The following is a 22,169-nucleotide window of genomic DNA, read 5'->3' as shown; positions in this document are numbered from 1 at the left end:
TCACACAGCTGTCTATGCCCTGGGTCACAAAATGTCATTTTTCAATCAGGCAAAGCATTTATATTAAGCATACTTAGTAACTGTGTTATGAGATTACTGAGTTTGCTTTGCATCACTTGGTTCAATCTACCTGAATAGCTGTCTCATAATTGAGTTGCACTACTGATAAAAACATGTGACACACTTCTAAAAATCCCTATTCAAACAAATCTATACATTTTTTGGTCTATAATGATAAAATATGTGTAGAAAGTCAAAGTAATAGGTATATTGAAGAAAGGTTCAGACTGTTATACCTATTTTCTGCTTGTTTAGCAGAGTGTGCTGTTCTTGCTATGAACTGTTTTTGTTGGTGAGTAAGAGCCTGGGACTGACCAAGTCCAGACATATACTGGTTAGGTAATGGTAAATCTTCCTCATCACCCTCCTCCTCGTCAGAATCATAGAAATGGAAAGCCACACCCATATAGTCTGACTCCTGTAATAAATTATCATAACTTCTGTGTCACTATTAATGGACTATTATTGGCATAATGGTTCTATGCATCACACTTTCTCATACCACTAATACTGTATCAATTTGAGTCATGATTAAATAGGCAATGAAACAGATATAATTTTAATTATCCTTCTTCAGTTCTAAATGTCAGATCATTTTCTATTTCAGAAGGAAATAGTTTATTTATGAGTTATAATTTCCCTAAAGAACTTCTCCTTTCAGTTATAGGATTGTTTTGTTTTTTTAAATAATAAATTTTTTACTGTACATCAAAATGGAATTATATTTTCTCAACTTACTGTACCAGTATGCAATTACTAAAAAAAAGATGTATGTGAACAAAACTACTTTTAACTGAAAGTAAGTAAATTATTTATCATAAAAAGCTCTTATAAGAATGGGCACAATTAATATCATGTCAGCAATGTTATAATGAAGTAACATTTCAACATTTCAAATATAAAATATACAAAAAAAACATCATAAATATCTTGGTTATGTCATAAAAAACATTTTATTATTTTAAATAAGATTCCAAATGTCCATGGCAAAAGTTAAGAGAAGAGAATTGAAAGCATATTGGATTAAACAGAATTTGAAAAGCTTCGTTACATGAGCCTCATTTATTTGTATTATCAATAATCCTAATTATCCAGCAGAAATTTCAAGCTGTTCAAAACTATGAGACATAAATCTAATCCCAGATAATATGGTAATAAAAGAGAGAAATAAAGCATAGAGTTGTTATCTCCCCTTGACCTCATAATCTCAAATGTTACTTCACATTAAGGAACTATGACCACCAGCATTTAAACTTGATTCCAATAAAGTCTTTCTATACTCTAATTTGGGAAATTATTACATGCATTTATCAATGAGATTTTTATCATCTGACAAAAATTCAGGAGTAATTTATGTAAAAAAAATATTGTTATAGAATTCAAAATTAAAATCTTATTAATCATGATCGAGTTACTGCTCTGTTACTGTTGCCTGTTTAGCTGTAAAGAAAAACCACCTGGAAAGACTTTCAGAACTGACAATGAAATTACACATCTATCTCATGCTGATTTGTTTGAGCATTAGTGAGTGAAAAAGGTCAAGCAATTTTCCATATGGTTAGCTAGTTTGAAAAAATTGGAGGACAGTCCAATTGAAACATGTTCCCTCACGATAATCCTGAGGTGTGATATTTTATTCTCTTTTTCAAGAAACACAACATTTGAACAAGAATGAAAAGGAGTTAGAGAAATATTTAGTAAATCCTGTAAGCATTAGAAGTCAGCATTACACCCACACTATACATACTTTTACCTGTCAATCAAATATAAATACGTTGTTAAAAGTGCATATCAGACACATGCTTTTAATATCATCAACACATGCATAATTAATAAGTGCTTAAAATAGTCACAATCATGCAGTTTGTCATTTAAAATACCATCTAGTAATGATAAGATCTATATAACTTTTTAGTACTTCTATACTTATTCATATTTAATGTGTCAAAATATTAATGTAAAATTAAAAGAATACTACTCCTGAAATGGATTTGATGATCGATGTCATTTACAACTGCTGAAATTATTTTGTACATTAAAATATATTCAATGAATAATATTATAGCATCTAAACAATTATGAGTTAAGTCACCAAATATTTCATGGTTTGGGCCATAAAAAAAAATAGGTTTGTTTGCCCAAACGCTACCTACCCAGAAAAAAGGGCAGCAGTCCTTTTGCCCCAATTACTGTTTTTCATGGGTATCATTTGCGCCAAATTTTGTTTTTCAAATGTATCAATTGCACCAATATTAGGAACTCATTTGCGCCAATTTACCTGTACACATATTTATTATAAATATTAATGATTGATATATATTTATTCTTATTTTGTACTTTAAAAGTATCATATGTTCGGAGATATTTCACCATAAAGATGATCATCTGGAGAGAAATTACTTATGACGCATTAGACAGTCAATGTACAGAGAGAGAATAGAACTTATTGCTTTACTGAATATTTAATAAAGATATGCCAAAATAGAAGAAAATAGAAGCTTAAGTTTTGCTGATTATGTTTTAGCTACATATGTTGATGACACAGTGCTGTGTTCCCACAATGCGTATGGGCTTTATTATTATTAGGTATTATTATGAACTGTTTTATGCATTTCAGCCTCCAATGTTTGTGTTTTTGGACAATAAAGTGAAGTTACAAGCTACTATATATACATTAAATTGGGTAGTACCCATGCAGCAGCGAAGAAGATATATTTCAGAAAAGGAAACATTTGCAAGTCCAAATAAAGTAGTAGGGAAGTCACTTTACTTCTAATTGGCACAATCGATGTTTTATTTTTGGCGCAAACGATACCATGCAATTTTAAAACATGTGGCGCAAACGTAGCATTAAAGAAAAAAAGTTGTGGCGCAAAAGGACGCATTTTTGGCGCAAACGGATCTCTCCCGAAAAAAGCTGCCTACTCAAATTCTTTTAATGTCCTGATTTGAAGAAGTTTTTTTTAATCAGATGGGCATTAAGACTAATAAACACTCGATACTTCAATTTCTCTTTTTGAAAAAAAAAACAAAAAACAAAATGCCTACCTACCTACCCATTGTCTCAACCTTTGGGTAGGGATTGGGCAAACCAAATTATTTTTAATTGTGGCCTTGGTCTGAATTTGTAAACTATGCCTAAATTGTAATTCCTTCAATTGACGATCAATAGAATTCAGATTATAATTATAAACCTGTGAGTGTAATAATAGGTACAGAACAAACTAAGTGTATCATTATTATTCTCTTTTCTCGATAGATAACATATAATATTTTTTAAACTAAAATATCCATATCAAAAATAAAACTTTATGAAATTTGTGTGTACATGGTGTGCTTTTGATGATCTATCTTCATCAGAAACCATTAAACCCAAATTTGTACTTTTAATTGATTTAGGAAAGTAATGAGAGTAATGGAGTCATTTTGCCTAATCTTTAATAAATGTATATACAAATGTCACAGAAATGATAGATGAAATGATAGATTGCTGTTTAAAATTTGTATAACAGTAAAAAGCTGGATAGTTTTATTACAATAATGTGTCTACCCTTCTAAAACATCTAAGATATTTATATGGTACATGTATAAATATTGTAACATTTTGACCAAAACTCATGTTTGTGGATTTATATTCATGCTTTATCTGTAAGCTTAGAAACTTGCGACTAAAAATGAAGAAATCTTTTAATTTCTAGACAGCAGCTTATACACTTTTTAAAAACAACAAAATTTCATAATGAGGAGAGAAAAGGTATTGGAAATTAATTTTAGACATTTCTGTTCTTTTGAAAGAGAAAAAATATTCAACGATTAATGTTATTCAAATTAACTGTTCATGTTTTAGCAGAACTTTTCATGAAAAAACACGTTCAAGACAAGATTGGGGAACACTATAGATGGTACATGTTATTATGATTCATCAACATAAATGAGACATGCTATAATGACAAAATAACTTGAAGAAGGTGCATGCTATTATGACGCGTCAACTGAAATGAGACATGCTATAATGACAAAATAACTATGAAGGTGCATGCTATTATGACACGTCAACTGAAATGAGATGTGCTATAATGACAAATTAACTTAAAGAAGGTGCATGCTATTATGACACGTCAACTGAAATGAGATGTGCTATAATGACAAATTAACTTAAAGAAGGTGCATGCTATTATGACGCGTCAACTGAAATGAGATGTGCTATAATGACAAAATAACAAAGATGGTGCATGCTATTATGAGATGTCAACTGAAATGAGTTATGCTATAACGACAAAATAACTTAAAGAAGGTGCATGCTATTATGACGCGTCAACTGAAATGAGATGTACTATAATGACAAATTAACTTAAAGAAGGTGCATGCTATTATGACGCGTCAACTGAAATGAGATGTGCTATAATGACAAAATAACAAAGATGGTGCATGCTATTATGACATGTCAACTGAAATGAGTTATGCTATAACGACAAAATAACTTAAAGAAGGTGCATGCTATTATGACGCGTCAACTGAAATGAGATGTGCTATAATGACAAAATAACTATGAAGGTGCATGCTATTATGACATGTCAACTGAAATGAGTTATGCTATAATGACAAAATAACTTAAAGAAGGTGCATGCTATTATGACACGTCAACTGAAATGAGTTATGCTATAATGACAAAATAACTATGAAGGTGCATGCTATTATGACACGTCAACTGAAATGAGTTATGCTATAATGACAAATTAACTTAAAGAAGGTGCATGCTATTATGACATGTCAACTGAAATGAGTTATGCTATAATGACAAAATAACTTAAAGAAGGTGCATGCTATTATGACACGTCAACTGAAATGAGTTATGCTATAATGACAAAATAACTATGAAGGTGCATGCTATTATGACACGTCAACTGAAATGAGTTATGCTATAATGACAAATTAACTTAAAGAAGGTGCATGCTATTATGACGTGTCAACTGAAATGAGATGTGCTATAATGACAAAATAACAAAGATGGTGCATGCTATTATGACACGTCAACTGAAATGAGATATGCTATAATGACAAAATAACTATGAAGGTGCATGCTATTATGGTGAAGCAAACTATATGTTAGTACTATGTCACACAACAAAGAACTGTACCATTGTGGACAGATATTTCATGTAGTCATCACTTGTGACCGTACTTTTCCACCACTGAAGCCATGAGGCATATGTGCGTTGATTTTTCTCTGCCATGACACGTGGTAAGTGATCATTGACCAGTAACAGAGACATCTTGGATGGATTATGTAAGTGGTCGTGTATACGTTCAGCATTTGGTGTCTATAAATGAAGTATGGATGCAATATAGTATAAAATAATCTCAGTTAATTGGAGAAACTAAAATGCTCTACAAAGTTTACTTCTTAATGTAACAAAACAAAAATCTGTATTTTCACGAATGAATATTTGGTAAATGGTAAATTAGGTCAGTATATATGTCACATAAAGTATGCATTACTTAAGCTATGTCCATATTCTTAAGTCTGATAAAACTTCATAATTTCTGTATTCCTAATTCAAAAATGTTTGTATGCATTGCTATTTTTGAAGAATGGACAAAAATATGAGGTTAATTATTGAGATTCCAGGAAAATCTTAATACAGATATATATATCAGATATCAGAATGAAAGTTCTTACTATTGCTATCATCACATGGTAGCATTATTCTCATTAATAAAAACGTCACAATTAATTCTGCATTAACAGTACACCTGCCTAATGTAAAGAGGAAGAACTACTTACTTCTCCTAATAAATAGGCAGAACGATCCATTGAAGGCTTGTAAAACAAATTGTAATATTTCTGTATACAAACTTTAATGATGGCTTGTAAAAAAAATTGTAATATTTCTGTATACAAACTTAATGATGGCTTGTAAAACAAATTGTAATATTTCTGTATACAAACTTTAAGGATAGCTTGTAAAACAAATTGTAATATTTCTGTATACAAACTTTAATGATGGCTTGTAAAAAAAATTGTAATATTTCTGTATACAAACTTTAAGGATAGCTTGTAAAACAAATTGTAATATTTCTGTATACAAACTTTAATGGTGGCTTGTAAAACAAATTGTAATATTTCTGTATACAAACTTTAAGGATAGCTTGTAAAACCAATTGTAATATTTCTGTATATCAACTTTAATGATGGCTTGTAAAACCAATTGTAATATTTCTGTATATCAACTTTAATGATGGCTTGTAAAACCAATTGTAATATTTCTGTATATCAACTTTAATGATGGCTTGTAAAACCAATTGTAATATTTCTGTATATCAACTTTAATGATGGCTTGTAAAACCAATTGTAATATTTCTGTATATCAACTTTAATGATGGCTTGTAATACAAATTGTTATGTTTCTGTTTACAAACTTTAATGATGGCTTGTAAAACAAATTAATTGTTTGGTACTTTTTGTATTATTATTTTATGGTCTTGTTCACATATTTGTTTGTTTGATACTTGGTTATAATTTAATTATTCATAAGTACTTTATAATATTGCAACAAAACAAAGAAAAATAATGGTAATCGTACTGGTATAATTCCTTTAATACTATTGGCATCCTGTCTTTTCTAAAGTATTGGCATGCATGACATAAACATGGAAATGATAAATAGGATTAAAAATCATTTGGTGTTTGCATGCATTCTGTTACAAACATTTATTGCAAATTTTATCTTTGCTTTTGTGACTTCAAATGAAAACCATACTGCTGATTTCAGCCATGAAAAATAAAATCATCTCAAACCCTTTTAAAAACAACATTTTGTGACAAATATATTTCTGAAATTAAAGTGATTTTATTAAAATTTAAATACAAGTACTAGTACCTCATATGAAAAAGACCTAAGGGAAATAAAAAAAAAAAAGTTGTGATGTATTTCATTTAGACTTTGTTTTAATTAAAGTGTGTTACCAATATTAAAATTTGTGGCTAAATATAATTGATAAATGTAAAGGATCAATGCGGGGATAAATTGACCTAAAAACAAATGTATTTCAAAGGATGTCTGATTTACAGAACCATATGTTGAATCTATGTAATTGATACACAAGAGCAGTTTTGATGTAAATGTTCCTGAGAATATAGAGAAAAGGTTAATTCATAAAAATAACACACACTAAGTTTTAGACTTTATGTCCTTACCATAGGTGCAAACATGTCATCTCCTAAAAAGTTCTTTGGTGGATTTGCTGGCCTGAAAAATGAAGCAGTCTCAAATGTTGATTAAACAGTCTGTAACACAGATCTTAGGTTTATGAAATCAACTTGAAAATCCCTACACTTATTTTTGTAAATAACAAGATATGAATTACTTCCTGACTTTTAGTACAAAAAAATGATTAATTCTAAAATCCTGGCATTTTGAGAGAAAATTTATGAAAAAAAAAAGAAAAAAAGGAAGTCCTGTGGACAAGCATACTTCCATTATGTGTAAAAACAACCTACAAATTATTAAAGCTGTAGCTGAAAAATGGCAGAAGGAGATAGTCGGACAAACCATGATCTCTTTATGCAGAGAGTATCATAAAATGACCTGTCCAAATATCTGACATACCTGATTTTGAAAATATTAAAAAACAAGAATGTGTCCTCAGTACACGAATGCCCCACTCACACTATCATTTTCCATGTTCAGTGGACCGTGAAATTGGGGTAAAAACTCTAATTTGGCATTAAAATTAGAAAGATCATATCATAGGGAACATGTGTACAAAGTTTGAAGTCGATTGGACTTCAACTTCATCAAAAACTACCTTGACCAAAAACTTTAACCTGGAGCGGGACAGACGGACGGACGGACGGACGGACGAACGGACGAACGGACACACAGACCAGAAAACATAATGCCCCTCTACTATCGTAGGTGGGGCATAAAAAATCAATCCTGTGGACAAGCACACCTCTATTATGTGTAAAACATCCTATAAAATATTTTAAAAAGCTGAAAATATTAAATATCAAAGCTGTAGCTCAAATACTGTAGTATTGAGCTGTAACTGTAGGAGATAGCTGGACATATGGTGTATCTATATCCAGACAGCTGAACTGATGAACTGATATTTTGTCAAGGGGGTACAAAATATAAACAATTCATGTAAACACCTGCATCAAAGGAAATATAGTTGTTATAACAGGGAAAAGTTCAATCTGAAATTTCAAGACTTTGATGAATTAACCTGTTATTTGTTGTTCTAACTGGTAACCTAACGAGAGACACACAGCACATTCAATGATATTCTGTTTTACCTGTGAATAAAATAATACATTTCAGTTTTATACACAATTCACTAACCAAACAACTTTGTGATATAGCTGTATTTTCTTGCAACTAATGACTGAAAGTTGGATAAATTCAGCATCTATGTTAACATTCATAGTTTTGATCCCTGTTTCATAAATCTATTTCTCATAACAGTTATTGCCCATCAATGTGAAAGTTTTATTTCCTTGCCCTGATGTTCACACAAAGGTAAGTTACTCTATAATTCCTATTCTATACTTACGTTCTAACCCATTGTTTTGGATCTATTTCTCCCCATGGAGGATTCTTATCTTTTCTAAGATTAGGGTTGATGACTCGATCAGCTCTACGTTTAGACAAGGTGGATGATGCCATTGTTCCTGTTAGGTTAACTTTACCTGCAGCAGGCATAACCATTTCATCCTAAAATAAATTAATATATTAAACCCTGGGCGTAACAACATTCTAAATGTATACCAAAAACAAAGGGAGGGGTGAAATATCGACATAGAGTAAATGTGTGGTCAAATCAGTAAAAAAGTGCAGAAATTCTTTTGTATTGAAGAGCTCTTAGTCAAGGCAAATATTTGCAGTTCCCTTTATTAAACACACTTTTTAAATTACTGACATAAAAGACCAAAACTCATAAATATTACAAAACTTGCATTTAAGAAAATCTGCTTTAAAATTTGTTATATCACAGTTTATTTATTTTTCTGTGTTTTGATGACTTTCAGTTTCATTTGCACTCAAAGCATTGGAAGAACGTCATATTAGAATGTATCATCATATTTTTGATGTATGAAGCATAAATTGCAAATAGAAAAAAATCTAATTAGCAAACTTTATCTGACGGATACCGGATAACTTAAACATTTATCCACCAGATCTCTATAGATAGGGTGTAACTATTAATCAAACATTGTGCCTCTGAAGAAGGTCTATGAAAGACCGGTCAGGCTATGAATCATCATCAGAGGATATATGTTATATGCTACATAGTTTTGAAGTGCATTTAAAGCCTTACATCCTCTAGGTTCAGATGATCTGTGTTTATTATGTGTATTGACATAATCTATATGTTATATGCTACATAGTTTGTAGTGTAATCTAAGCCTTACATCGTCCAGGTTCAGATGATCTGTGTTTATTATATGTATTGTCATAATCTATATGTTATATGCTACATAGTTTTGAAGTGTAATCTAAGCATTACATCCTCTAGGTTCAGATGATCTGTGTTAATTGTGTGTATTGACATAATCTATATGTTATATGCTACATAGTTTTAAAGTGTAATCTAAGCCTTACATCATCCAGGTTCAGATGATCTGTGTTTATTATGTGTATTGTCATAATCTATTTGCTATATGCTACATAGTTTTGAAGTGTAATCTAAGCCTTACATCGTCCAGGTTCAGATGATCTGTGTTTATTATATGTATTGTCATAATCTATATGTTATATGCTACATAGTTTTAAAGTGTAATCTAAGCCTTACATCGTCCAGGTTCAGATGATCTGTGTTTATTATGTGTATTGACATAATCTATATGTTATATGCTACATAGTTTTGAAGTGTAATCTAAGCCTTACATCGTCCAGGTTCAGATGATCTGTGTTTATTATATGTATTGTCATAATCTATATGTTATATGCTACATAGTTTTGAAGTGTAATCTAAGCATTACATCCTCTAGGTTCAGATGATCTGTGTTTATTATATGTATTGACATAATCTATATGTTATATGCTACATAGTTTTGTAGTGTAATCTAAGCCTTACATCGTCCAGGTTCAGATGATCTGTGTTTATTATATGTATTGTCATAATCTATATGTTATATGCTACATAGTTTGTAGTGTAATCTAAGCCTTACATCGTCCAGGTTCAGATGATCTGTGTTAATTGTGTGTATTGACATAATCTATATGTTATATGCTACATAGTTTTGTAGTGTAATCTAAGCCTTACATCATCCAGGTTCAGATGATCTGTGTTAATTGTGTGTATTGACATAATCTATATGTTATATGCTACATAGTTTGTAGTGTAATCTAAGCCTTACATCGTCCAGGTTCAGATGATCTGTGTTTATTATATTTATTGTCATAATCTATATGTTATATGCTACATAGTTTGTAGTGTAATCTAAGCCTTACATCGTCCAGGTTCAGATGATCTGTGTTAATTGTGTGTATTGACATAATCTTTATGTTATATGCTTCATAGTTTTGTAGTGTAATCTAAGCCTTACATCGTCCAGGTTCAGATGATCTGTGTTAATTGTGTGTATTGACATAATCTATATGTTATATGCTACATAGTTTGTAGTGTAATCTAAGCCTTTCATCGTCCAGGTTCAGATGATCTGTGTTAATTGTGTGTATTGTCATAATCTATATGTTATATGCTACATAGTTTGTAGTGTAATCTAAGCCTTACATCGTCCAGGTTCAGATGATCTGTGTTAATTGTGTGTATTGACATAATCTATATGTTATATGCTACATAGTTTGTAGTGTAATCTAAGCCTTACATCGTCCAGGTTCAGATGATCTGTGTTTATTATGTGTATTGACATAATCTATATGTTATATGCTACATAGTTTGTAGTGTAATCTAAGCCTTACATCGTCCAGGTTCAGATGATCTGTGTTTATTGTGTGTATTGACATAATCTATATGTTATATGCTACATAGTTTGTAGTGTAATCTAAGCCTTACATCGTCCAGGTTCAGATGATCTGTGTTTATTATATGTATTGTCATAATCTATATGTTATATGCTACATAGTTTGTAGTGTAATCTAAGCCTTACATCGTCCAGGTTCAGATGATCTGTGTTAATTGTGTGTATTGACATAATCTATATGTTATATGCTACATAGTTTTGTAGTGTAATCTAAGCCTTACATCGTCCAGGTTCAGATGATCTGTGTTAATTGTGTGTATTGACATAATCTATATGTTATATGCTACATAGTTTGTAGTGTAATCTAAGCCTTACATCGTCCAGGTTCAGATGATCTGTGTTTATTATATGTATTGTCATAATCTATATGTTATATGCTACATAGTTTGTAGTGTAATCTAAGCCTTACATCTTCCAGGTTCAGATGATCTGTGTTAATTGTGTGTATTGACATAAGTTATATGTTATATGCTACATAGTTTGTAGTGTAATCTAAGCCTTACATCGTCCAGGTTCAGATGATCTGTGTTTGTTATGTGTATTGACATAATCTATATGTTATATGCTACATAGTTTGTAGTGTAATCTAAGCCTTACATCGTCCAGGTTCAGATGATCCGTGTTAATTGTGTGTATTGACATAATCTATATGTTATATGCTACATAGTTTTGTAGTGTAATCTAAGCCTTACATCGTCCAGGTTCAGATGATCTGTGTTTATTATGTGTATTGTCATAATCTATATGTTATATGCTACATAGTTTTGAAGTGTAATCTAAGCCTTACATCGTCCAGGTTCAGATGATCTGTGTTTATTATATGTATTGTCATAATCTATATGTTATATGCTACATAGTTTTGAAGTGTAATCTAAGCCTTACATCGTCAAGGTTCAGATGATCTGTGTTAATTGTGTGTATTGACATAATCTATATGTTATATGCTACATAGTTTTAAAGTGTAATCTAAGCCTTACATCGTCCAGGTTCAGATGATCTGTGTTAATTGTGTGTATTGACATAATCTATATGTTATATGCTACATAGTTTTGTAGTGTAATCTAAGCCTTACATCGTCCAGGTTCAGATGATCTGTGTTAATTATGTGTATTGACATAATCTATATGTTATATGCTACATAGTTTTAAAGTGTAATCTAAGCCTTACATCGTCCAGGTTCAGATGATCTGTGTTTATTATGTGTATTGACATAATCTATATGTTATATGCTACATAGTTTGTAGTGTAATCTAAGCCTTACATCGTCCAGGTTCAGATGATCTGTGTTTATTATATGTATTGTCATAATCTATATGTTATATGCTACATAGTTTTAAAGTGTAATCTAAGCCTTACATCGTCTAGGTTCAGATGATCTGTGTTTATTATATGTATTGTCATAATCTATATGTTATATGCTACATAGTTTTGAAGTGTAATCTAAGCCTTACATCGTCCAGGTTCAGATGATCTGTGTTTATTATATGTATTGTCATAATCTATATGTTATATGCTACATAGTTTTGAAGTGTAATCTAAGCCTTACATCGTCCAGGTTCAGATGATCTGTGTTTATTATGTGTATTGACATAATCTATATGTTATATGCTACATAGTTTTGAAGTGTAATCTAAGCCTTACATCGTCCAGGTTCAGATGATCTGTGTTTATTATGTGTATTGACATAATCTATATGTTATATGCTACATAGTTTTGAAGTGTAATCTAAGCCTTACATCGTCCAGGTTCAGATGATCTGTGTTTATTATATGTATTGACATAATCTATATGTTATATGCTACATAGTTTTGAAGTGTAATCTAAGCCTTACATCGTCCAGGTTCAGATGATCTGTGTTTATTATATGTATTGTCATAATCTATATGTTATATGCTACATAGTTTTGAAGTGTAATCTAAGCCTTACATCGTCCAGGTTCAGATGATCTGTGTTTATTATGTGTATTGACATAATCTATATGTTATATGCTACATAGTTTTGAAGTGTAATCTAAGCCTTACATCGTCCAGGTTCAGATGATCTGTGTTAATAGTCTTCATGATCTCTTTGTAGACTTCCTTGATTTCATCGCTCAAGAAAAGATTCTTGTCTAGACTCTTAACTGTTGATGGAGAAATCTGTAGCAAAACAAATTATCATCGATCATTCCACTAATATCTAGTTTAAATTATTATCAATCATTCCACAAATATCTAGTGTAAATTATGTCACTTACTTATTTTTTTAATTCCAGAAATGAACTTCTTACGAAAGTCTTAACAAATTTATCTAAAAAACTATTTCATTTCTAATAAGATGTGATGTAAACTTCATATGAACAAATATATGGTAGAATACTCAGTAAATAACAACACTAGCACAAACTGTCTACTACAAAATGAGTCTTATTTCTTAATTATTTTTCTACAGATTGTTAAAAAATTTAAAATTTCTATTCTTTTTCACATAAATACAAAATAAGTATTAATGAGATCTATGATATAAATTAAACCATGAATTCTTAATTAGTATGTAACCACTCAGTCTACATTGCTGTGATTACTTTAAATCGATGTAGTTAGAATCTGTGGTCAAACTCAAACAAAAAATGGCTGCCACCAAAATCAACAACCTATTATTTTCTGATCTCTCCATTTTCCTTTTCTACATGAACACAATAGGGAAATATTCATTTAAATTTGTCTTATGTTTTTTCATAAGTATGCATTTTTAAAGAGATTTTTTAAACAATAATCATAACCTACCTCGTCCTTGAGATCATTATATACTGTAGAAAACCTGTCAATGGTTATAGACGACATACACACACGTTCTGATACCCGTATATCTGAAGTTCTCACATCCATCTGAAAACACACATTAAAGATGTATAAATTATTATAATACATATAGTATATATATATCAAACTGGAAGAAGTCATTCAAAAATAAATAACTGGGGCAGTTATCTCCCTTGCTGAGTTAAGGAGGACATTTTTTTTTCCAATTACAGATGAAATAGTAAATGAGGAACATTCCATACTACTGAATTGTTTTGGATTTGAAATTTCTATAATCCACTGTCAGAATGTGAACAACACTTTAAATCATTTAAAAGGCAAATGGCCTGAAAATATTTTTTTCAAGCTATTTAGTTTTAATTCATTTACTTGCATATATCAATCATAATTGGCAACTAATGATGCAATCTATTGCATCCAATTAACAAACCATTTATTAATTCACAAATTATAATAGCAATAAATAAATTCTAAAACAAGAATGTGTCCCAAGTACACGGATGCCCCATCCACACTATCATTTTCTATGTTCAGTGGACGACGAAAATGGGATAAAATCTCTAATTTGGCATTTAAATTAGAAAGATCATATCATAGGGAACATGTTTCCTAAGTTTCAAGTTGATTGGACTTCAACTTCATCAAAAACTACCTCAACCAAAAACTTTAACCTGAAGCGGGACAGACGGACGCACAGACCAGGAAACATAATGCCATTAATGGGACATAAAAAATCGAAGTTTTCATAAGATCTGTGGAACGATTTTATGTATACATTCAATTTTGTTTTACCATGACTACAGATGTATTCCATTACATGTTTTACCAAATAACTAAATTATAGACTAACAACATGTGATTACTAAACTTACACCTGGTAATTTAGCACTAACTGTATCTGGCTGTGGATGTTTAGGTTTCTTTAGAGGCCTACTGTAAAAAAAAAAATATCACATTTCACTTAAATAATAAAACTTATGAGCATAACAAGTCAAATCACTTCGGATATTTCAGTCTTGTTGAAATCTTGTTCAGGAATTATTTTTAAAATATGCAATACAAGTGGAAATATCAAAGCTCTGATAAAATCATGTACTTCTACTTTCAATAAGTAGTTTTTGAGTGATAAAATTTTAAAATTTTATAACCAAAAAGGTCAGTGTCATCAACAAAAATCACATTTTAATCTTTTTAAGAATTCTGCATCTATTCATAAAATCAAACTGTTATTCTAGTGAATGATTACAGTTGAGGAGAACTTTACAATAAATTTGCAGTTTTCCAAATTTTTTCTAGCAAAAATGATTGAATTCATACTTATCCAAAAACTTTGGTTTTGGTTTGCGCGTCCTTTTTATTCATCTCTCAAATTAATACATATAATGTTGCAGAAATCTCAAAGTATAGCTGTGATGATTTTTGTACAGATTTAGAGAAGGCCATCAGTATGTAACAAATTTATGGAAAACTTGGTAACATGTGTATTAAGTTTCAAGTTGATTGGACTTTAACTACATCAAAAACTACTTTGACCAAAAACTTTAACCTGAAACTTTAACCTGAAACTCACTCTATCATTTTCCATGTTCAGTGGACCATGAAACTGGGGTCAAAAATCTAATTTGGCATTTAAATTAGAAAAATCATATCCTAGGGAACAAGTTTACTAAGTTTGAAGATGATTGGAATTCAACTTCATCAAAAACTACCTCAACCAAAAACTTTAACCTGAAGCGGGACGGATGAACGAAATAATGAATGGATGCACAGACCAGAAAACATAATGCCCCTCTACTATCCTAGGTGGGGCATTAAAAAAAAACCACAGCAACACTATAAATCTGGAAAAATAAAACCATAAAGACTGTCAACAAGAGTGCACACGCTGAAATGTCTCGCCTTCTATACTTATCAATGATATTATGTTGATAGTCCTAAGTATAAAGCTACAAATGTAAGCTTTATTACAACTGTCACATAAACTTAACATTAACCAAGATAACTAAACAAAGACCAATGAACCTTGAAAATGAGGTCAAGGTCAGATGAACCATGCCAGGCAGACATGTAATGCTAACAATGCTTCTATACAACATATATAGTTGACCCATTACTTATAGTTTAAGAAAAATAGACCAAACACAAACTTAACACTGTGCAATGAACCCTGAAAATGAGGTCACGGTCAAATAAAACCTGCGCGACTGACATAAAGATCATAAAATATTTCCATACACCAAATATAGTTGAACTATGGCATATAGTATTAGATAAAAAGACCAAAACTCAAAAACTTAACTTTGACCATTGAACCTAAAAATAAGGTCAAGGTCACATGACATCTGCCCGCTAGACATGTACACCTTACAATCATTCCATACAACAAATATAGTAGACCTATTGCATATAGTATGAGAAAAACAGACCAAAACACAAAAATTTAACTATAACCACTGAACCATGAAAATGGGGTCAAGGTCAGATGACACCTACCAGTTGGACATGTACACCATACAGTCCTTCCATACACCGAATATACTAGCCCTATTGCTTATAGTATCTGAGATATGGACTTGACCACCAAAACTTAACCTTGTTAACTGATCCATGAAATGAGGTCGAGGTCAAGTGAAAACTGTCTGACAGACATGAGGACTTTGCTAGGTACGCACATATCAAATATAGTTATCCTATTACTTATAACAAGAGAGAATTCAACATTACAAAAAATTTGAACCTTTTTTTTCAAGTGGTCACTGAACCATGAAAATGAGGTCATGGACATTGGACATGTGACTGACGGAAACTTCGTAACATGAAGCATCTATATACAAAGTATGAAGCATCCAGGTCTTCCACCTTCTAAAATATAAAGCTTTTAAGAAGTGAGCTAACAGCCAGCCGCGCTGCCGCCGCCGGATCACTATCCCTATGTCGAGCTTTCTGCAACAAAAGTTGCAGGCTCGACAAAAACCTCTTTCTATAAACATAAACACTAAAACATATTTAGATATTGCAGTATGTATAAAATATCCAACAAACTTTTCTTTCTCTTTTTCTTTCCTTTGTTCCTCTTCCAGTTCCTTCATTTGTTTCTCTAATCTTTCTGCCAGTCCATCATATTTGGCATGCCTTGTTATAGCCTGTGAATAATAAATATAATAATGAGACTTCATTTAGCCAATATAACTTTATGATTAACCTTCACATCTTGAGAAACTGAAATTATTAGTTGTTTTTAATACACTAACACTCATAGCAATTATTTGGTTTTGTATTATAAAACTAGAGGCTCTAAAGAGCCTGTGTCGCTCACCTTGGTCTATGTGCATATTAAACAAAGGACACAAATGGATTCATGACAAAATTGTATTTTGGTGATGGTGATGTGTTTGAAGTTCTTACTTTACTGAACATTCTTGCTTCTTACAATTATATCTATAATGAACTTTGCCCATTAGTAACAGAGAAAAATATTTGGTAAAAATTTACATAAATTTACCAAATTAATGAAAATTGTTAAAAATTGACTATAAAGGGCAATAACTCCTTAAGGGGTCAATTGACCATTTAGGTCATGTGGACTTATTTGTAGATCTTACTTTGATGAACATTATCGCTGTTTACAGTTTATCGCTATCAATAATAGTATTCAAGATAATAACCAAAAACAGCAAAATTTCTTTAAAAATTACCAATTGGAGGGCAGCAACCCAACAACCGGTTGTCCAATTCATTTGAATATTTCAGGGCAGATATATATTGACTTGATTAACAATTTAACTCCTTGTCAGATTTCCTCTAAATGATTTGGTTTCAGAGTTAAAAGCAAAAAACTACATTTTACCCCTGTTCTATTTTTAGCCGTGGTGGCCATCTTGGTTGGATGGCCAGGTCATCGGACACATTTTTCAAACAAGGTACCTCAAGGATGATTGTGGCCAAGTTTGAATTAAATTGGTCCAGTAGTTTCAGAGGAGAAGATTTTTGTAAAAGATAACTAAGATTTACGAAAAATGGTTAAAAATTGACTATAAAGGGCAATAACTTCTAAAGGGGTCAACTGACCATTTCGGTTATGTTGACTTATTTGTAAATCTTACTTTGATGAACATTATTGCTGTTTACAGTTTATTTCTATCTATAATAATATTCAAGATAACCAAAAACAGCAAAATTTCCTCAAAATGACCAATTCAGGGGCAGCAACCCAACAACAGGTTGACCGATTCATCTGAAAATTTCAGGGCAGATAGATCTTGACCTGATAAACATTTTTACTCCATGTCAGATTTCCTCTAAATGTTTTGGTTTTTGAGTTATAAGCCAAAAACTGCATTTTACCCCTATGTTCTATTTTTAGCCGTGGCGGCCATCTTGGTTGGTTGACCGGGTCACGCCACACATTTTTTAAACTAGATACCCCAAAGATGATTGTGGCCAAGTTTGGATTAATTTGGCCCAGTAGTTTCAGAGGAGAAGATTTTTGTAAAAGATTACTTAGATTTATGAAAAATGGTTAAAAATTGACTATAAAGGGCAATAACTCCTAAAGGGGTCAACTGACCATTTCGGTCATGTTGACTTATTTGTAAATCTAACTTTGCCAAACATTATTGCTGTTTACAGTTTATCTCTATCTATAATAATATTCAAGATAATAACCAAAAACAGCAAAATTTCCTCAAAATGACCAATTCAGGGGCAGCAACCCAACAACGGGTTGACCGATTCATCTGAAAATTTCAGGGCAGATAGATCTTGACCTGACAAACATATTTACCCCATGTCAGATTTCCTCTAAATGCTTTGGTTTTTGAGTTATAAGCCAAAAACTGCATTTTACCCCTATGTTCTATTTTTAGCCGTGGCGGCCATCTTGGTTGGTTGACCGGGTCACGCCACACATTTTTTAAACTAGATACCCCAATGATGATTGTGGCCAAGTTTGGTTCAATTTGGCCCAGTAGTTTCAGAGGAGAAGATTTTTGTAAAAGTTAACGACGCCGGACGACGACGGACGACGACGATGACGACGACGGACGCCGGACGCAAAGTGATGGGAAAAGCTCACTTGGCCCTTCGGGCCAGGTGAGCTAAAAAATGTGACATGACATAATGAAACTTTTCCAGAATAAATATGATTGTAATAGAAATTTTGTAATAAAGTAATTTACAAAACATTATCTGTATCATACACACCTTTATGATTTGCAGTTTACATTCAAACCTTTAAATTTTGGGGAAATCCTTCATTCAGATATGCCTTTTCTCCTATGTCTTGAAAATTTATATAGTTATTTTATTACAGTCAAATTGTCAATCAGATAGATAATAATTACTTGGAGCAAGGGAGGTAAATCTTCTTCCACTTTAATGTCATCCTGGTCTCCTCTTGATATTAACCTTCTCAGGTCTTCAGCAGCATACTCCCTGGTACCAGGTTGTGGACCTTTAGGTTTAACTTCTGTAGTCTTTGTTGAAACCTTTAAAATAAAAAAACTATGATGGTAATTGATTGGTAAACTTTAGATAGTTCAAAAATTTTAAATATACAACAAAAAAAAGTTACAAAATCTTATTATAATCTAAATGTCATCTCCTTAGGTAATTAAAGAATTAAAATATAACATTCATCAATTAATCACACACTGACTGACAGATCATAATTAAATTCTAATCATTAAACAACTGGCATACCTGAATAACATAAAATCATGAAAAAGTATCACAAGAGAACACACACTGAAATGTCTCGCCTTCTTTACTAATCATTGATACTATGTTGATAGTCCTAAATATAAAGCTTTATTACAACTGTCACATAAACTCAACACTTACCAAGAAAACAAACATTAATCAATGAACCATGAAAATGATGTCAAGGTCAGATGAACCATGCCAGACAGACATCTACAGCTAACAATTATTCCATACAACAAATATAGTTGACCTATTGCTTATAAATTAAGGAAAACAGGCCTTGCAAGGTGCGCACATACCAAATATAGTTATCCTATTACTTGTATTAAGAGAGAATTTAACATTACAAAAAATCTGAACTTTTTTTTCAAGTAGTCACTGAACCATGAAACGGAGGTCAAGGACATTGGACATGTGACTGACGGAAAGTTCGTAACATGAGGCATCTATATACAAAGTATGAAGCATCCAGGTCTTCCACCCTCTAAAATTATATAAAGCTTTTAAGAAATTAGCTAACGCCACCGCCGTAGTCGCCGGATCACTATCCCTATGTCCAGCTTTCTGCAACAAAAGTTGCAGGCTCGACAAAAATCAGATTTAAATAAATGGAGAACGTGTCCATGGACACAGATGACCCCTCCTCACCCCCACACACACTTATATAAAACACTGTAAAGGGACTTAAGTATAGAACTGTAGAAGTGACGCCACCCGAATGAAAACTTGATCTGTGTTTTATGATAATAAGCATTGTGTTTTAGTCTCTCAACTATTGGTTGAGGCAAACTAAAGTTAGAGAATAGGAATCAATCTTGAGACGTACATACAGGCATTCAAAAATAAGAATTGTAGATTTAAATCTTTACTTATTTAATACCCTAATTCTAAGAAAAGCACATCAGAATATTTCATGTCAGGACTGTTAAGTTCTGATTATATTACTACTTGATACTGCAAGTTTTTATATTTGAACTGCCAATGAAACAAATTTCATGAAAAATTGATATCAAAACCCCAGGGCCATTAAAAGATCGCCAAATGTCAATAAATACAGTGACTGGATAATACTTCATACTTGTTGTTTTTTCTGTGCCTGTCTTCGAAGCATCTGTAGTTCTATCTCTGACAACTTATCTACTTTCACAGATGGACTGATACCAAGTTCTTCTAGCAGATTCTCACCAACTTTCAAGTGTGGCAAAGACAGGGATCTCTACAATGTTAAAACTACTATTATCATGACAATTCATTGATTTAGACATCTTTTTAAACCAAGTCTTTTTCAACAATATGTAAATTGTATCTTAAAAGGAAAGAAGTAGACCAATAAAATAACTGATTTCTTTTCAGTTTAAGCAATTTCAAATTATTAAGCCAATGAATACAGCAAGAAATGTTGTAAACATTTTCACTTTCATTTCTATTTATTTAAGTGTTTTTATGAGCGATCTCCATGACTTATTTTATGATGGTGCACCATCATTAAATAATTCCTGCCTTCTTTAAATTATCATCTGCCCTGCCATTGTCAATTTTGAAATACTAAGGCTTTACTACCACAGCTGTATTTGGCAAAACTTTTAGGAATATTCGGTCCTCAATGCTCTTCAACATCGTTCTTTATTTGACTTTTTTGATTCAAACATCCCTGATGAGTCTTTTGAAGATGAAACCTGCGCCTGACACAATTACAAAATTTCAATACTGGTATCTATGATATGTTTATTTAATTTGAAATATGCATTATGCCATACTTTCATTGTATATGTCTATGAAGCATCTAAAAAGAACTGGATAAAATACAATGCAAATAATCACTTTCTTTCTTTCTCTATGACAGTATAATTTTAAGTAACTATTTACCTTCAGAATAACTTTCTGTTTAGATTCATCTTCTTTTGATACTCTAAAAATCGAAATATACTGTAAATCACTCTCGTATGTAATCAATATATCGGATCCTTATAATGGATAACAGAATTCCTTTTAAAAATAAAACACTTCAACCATTTGTCAAAATTGCATCTAAAAATAAACTTCAATCTATATAAAAAAATCTTTAAATATGGTAGATTATCAAAAAAGTAGTTTACTATTTTTTGGGGTTAAAAATCATAAGAAAACATAATGAAAATACTTTTGTTAAAGTTTTTCTCCATGTAAATCAAAACATACCCTGATGCCTTCGACACTCTTTCTGCAGTCATAGGAGGGGAGGTTGTTGATGCTGAAAAGAGAAAAGAGAAATTCATGTTAGTGGCTTACCAAAAACATCTACTTATTTCATTATATATAACATGTAAACTTTTAAATTCACCGTCTTAAATCCTAGGCAACCTGAGCATTTATATTTTTTGTGAATTTAAAAAAAATCAATGTTATGCTCTTTATTGGGAGTGTTATTTTTAATTTACATTTATGTTTCTTTATTGTGAACATACATGACATAATACAGGAATTAAATATAACAACTTAAATCCCAAGAGATAGAAAAGAAACAAGTTAGATACTAAAATAAACACTGTTTGAAATAGATTTTGTTATGTATGGGGCCAACTACTATAATCACTAGCCAGTCAACGCTGAGGTTATGATTTCAAACCCCGCTA

General features: G+C 31.5%; 1 protein-coding gene across 16 annotated transcripts in view; it reads right to left on the bottom strand.

Moving 5' to 3' along the window:
• Nucleotides 1-22,169, bottom strand: part of LOC139519253 (coiled-coil domain-containing protein 87-like) — a 59,466-nt gene that overhangs the window by 24,247 nt on the left and 13,050 nt on the right. For 8 of the 16 annotated variants that reach the window (XM_071311203.1, XM_071311211.1, XM_071311207.1 and 5 more), the window contains exons 12-24: nucleotides 21,736-21,787; nucleotides 21,424-21,466; nucleotides 20,636-20,773; nucleotides 19,197-19,340; nucleotides 16,897-16,997; nucleotides 14,727-14,787; nucleotides 13,819-13,920; nucleotides 13,075-13,191; nucleotides 8,620-8,780; nucleotides 7,259-7,310; nucleotides 5,846-5,881; nucleotides 5,199-5,381; nucleotides 297-478 (exon numbers count right to left, since the gene is read on the bottom strand). In XM_071311203.1, the coding sequence (XP_071167304.1) occupies nucleotides 297-478; nucleotides 5,199-5,381; nucleotides 5,846-5,881; nucleotides 7,259-7,310; nucleotides 8,620-8,780; nucleotides 13,075-13,191; nucleotides 13,819-13,920; nucleotides 14,727-14,787; nucleotides 16,897-16,997; nucleotides 19,197-19,340; nucleotides 20,636-20,773; nucleotides 21,424-21,466; nucleotides 21,736-21,787 (1,372 nt within the window). The remainder of the gene's footprint in view (nucleotides 1-296; nucleotides 479-5,198; nucleotides 5,382-5,845; nucleotides 5,882-7,258; nucleotides 7,311-8,619; nucleotides 8,781-13,074; nucleotides 13,192-13,818; nucleotides 13,921-14,726; nucleotides 14,788-16,896; nucleotides 16,998-19,196; nucleotides 19,341-20,635; nucleotides 20,774-21,423; nucleotides 21,467-21,735; nucleotides 21,788-22,169) is intronic. The other 8 variants (XM_071311208.1, XM_071311212.1, XM_071311216.1 and 5 more) reach the window with 2 other exon arrangements.

This window comes from Mytilus edulis, chromosome 4 (genome assembly GCF_963676685.1).
Source record: "Mytilus edulis chromosome 4, xbMytEdul2.2, whole genome shotgun sequence".
Classification (NCBI taxonomy): Eukaryota; Metazoa; Mollusca; class Bivalvia; order Mytilida; family Mytilidae; genus Mytilus; species Mytilus edulis.
This window is presented reverse-complemented; position numbering and strand designations above follow the sequence as displayed.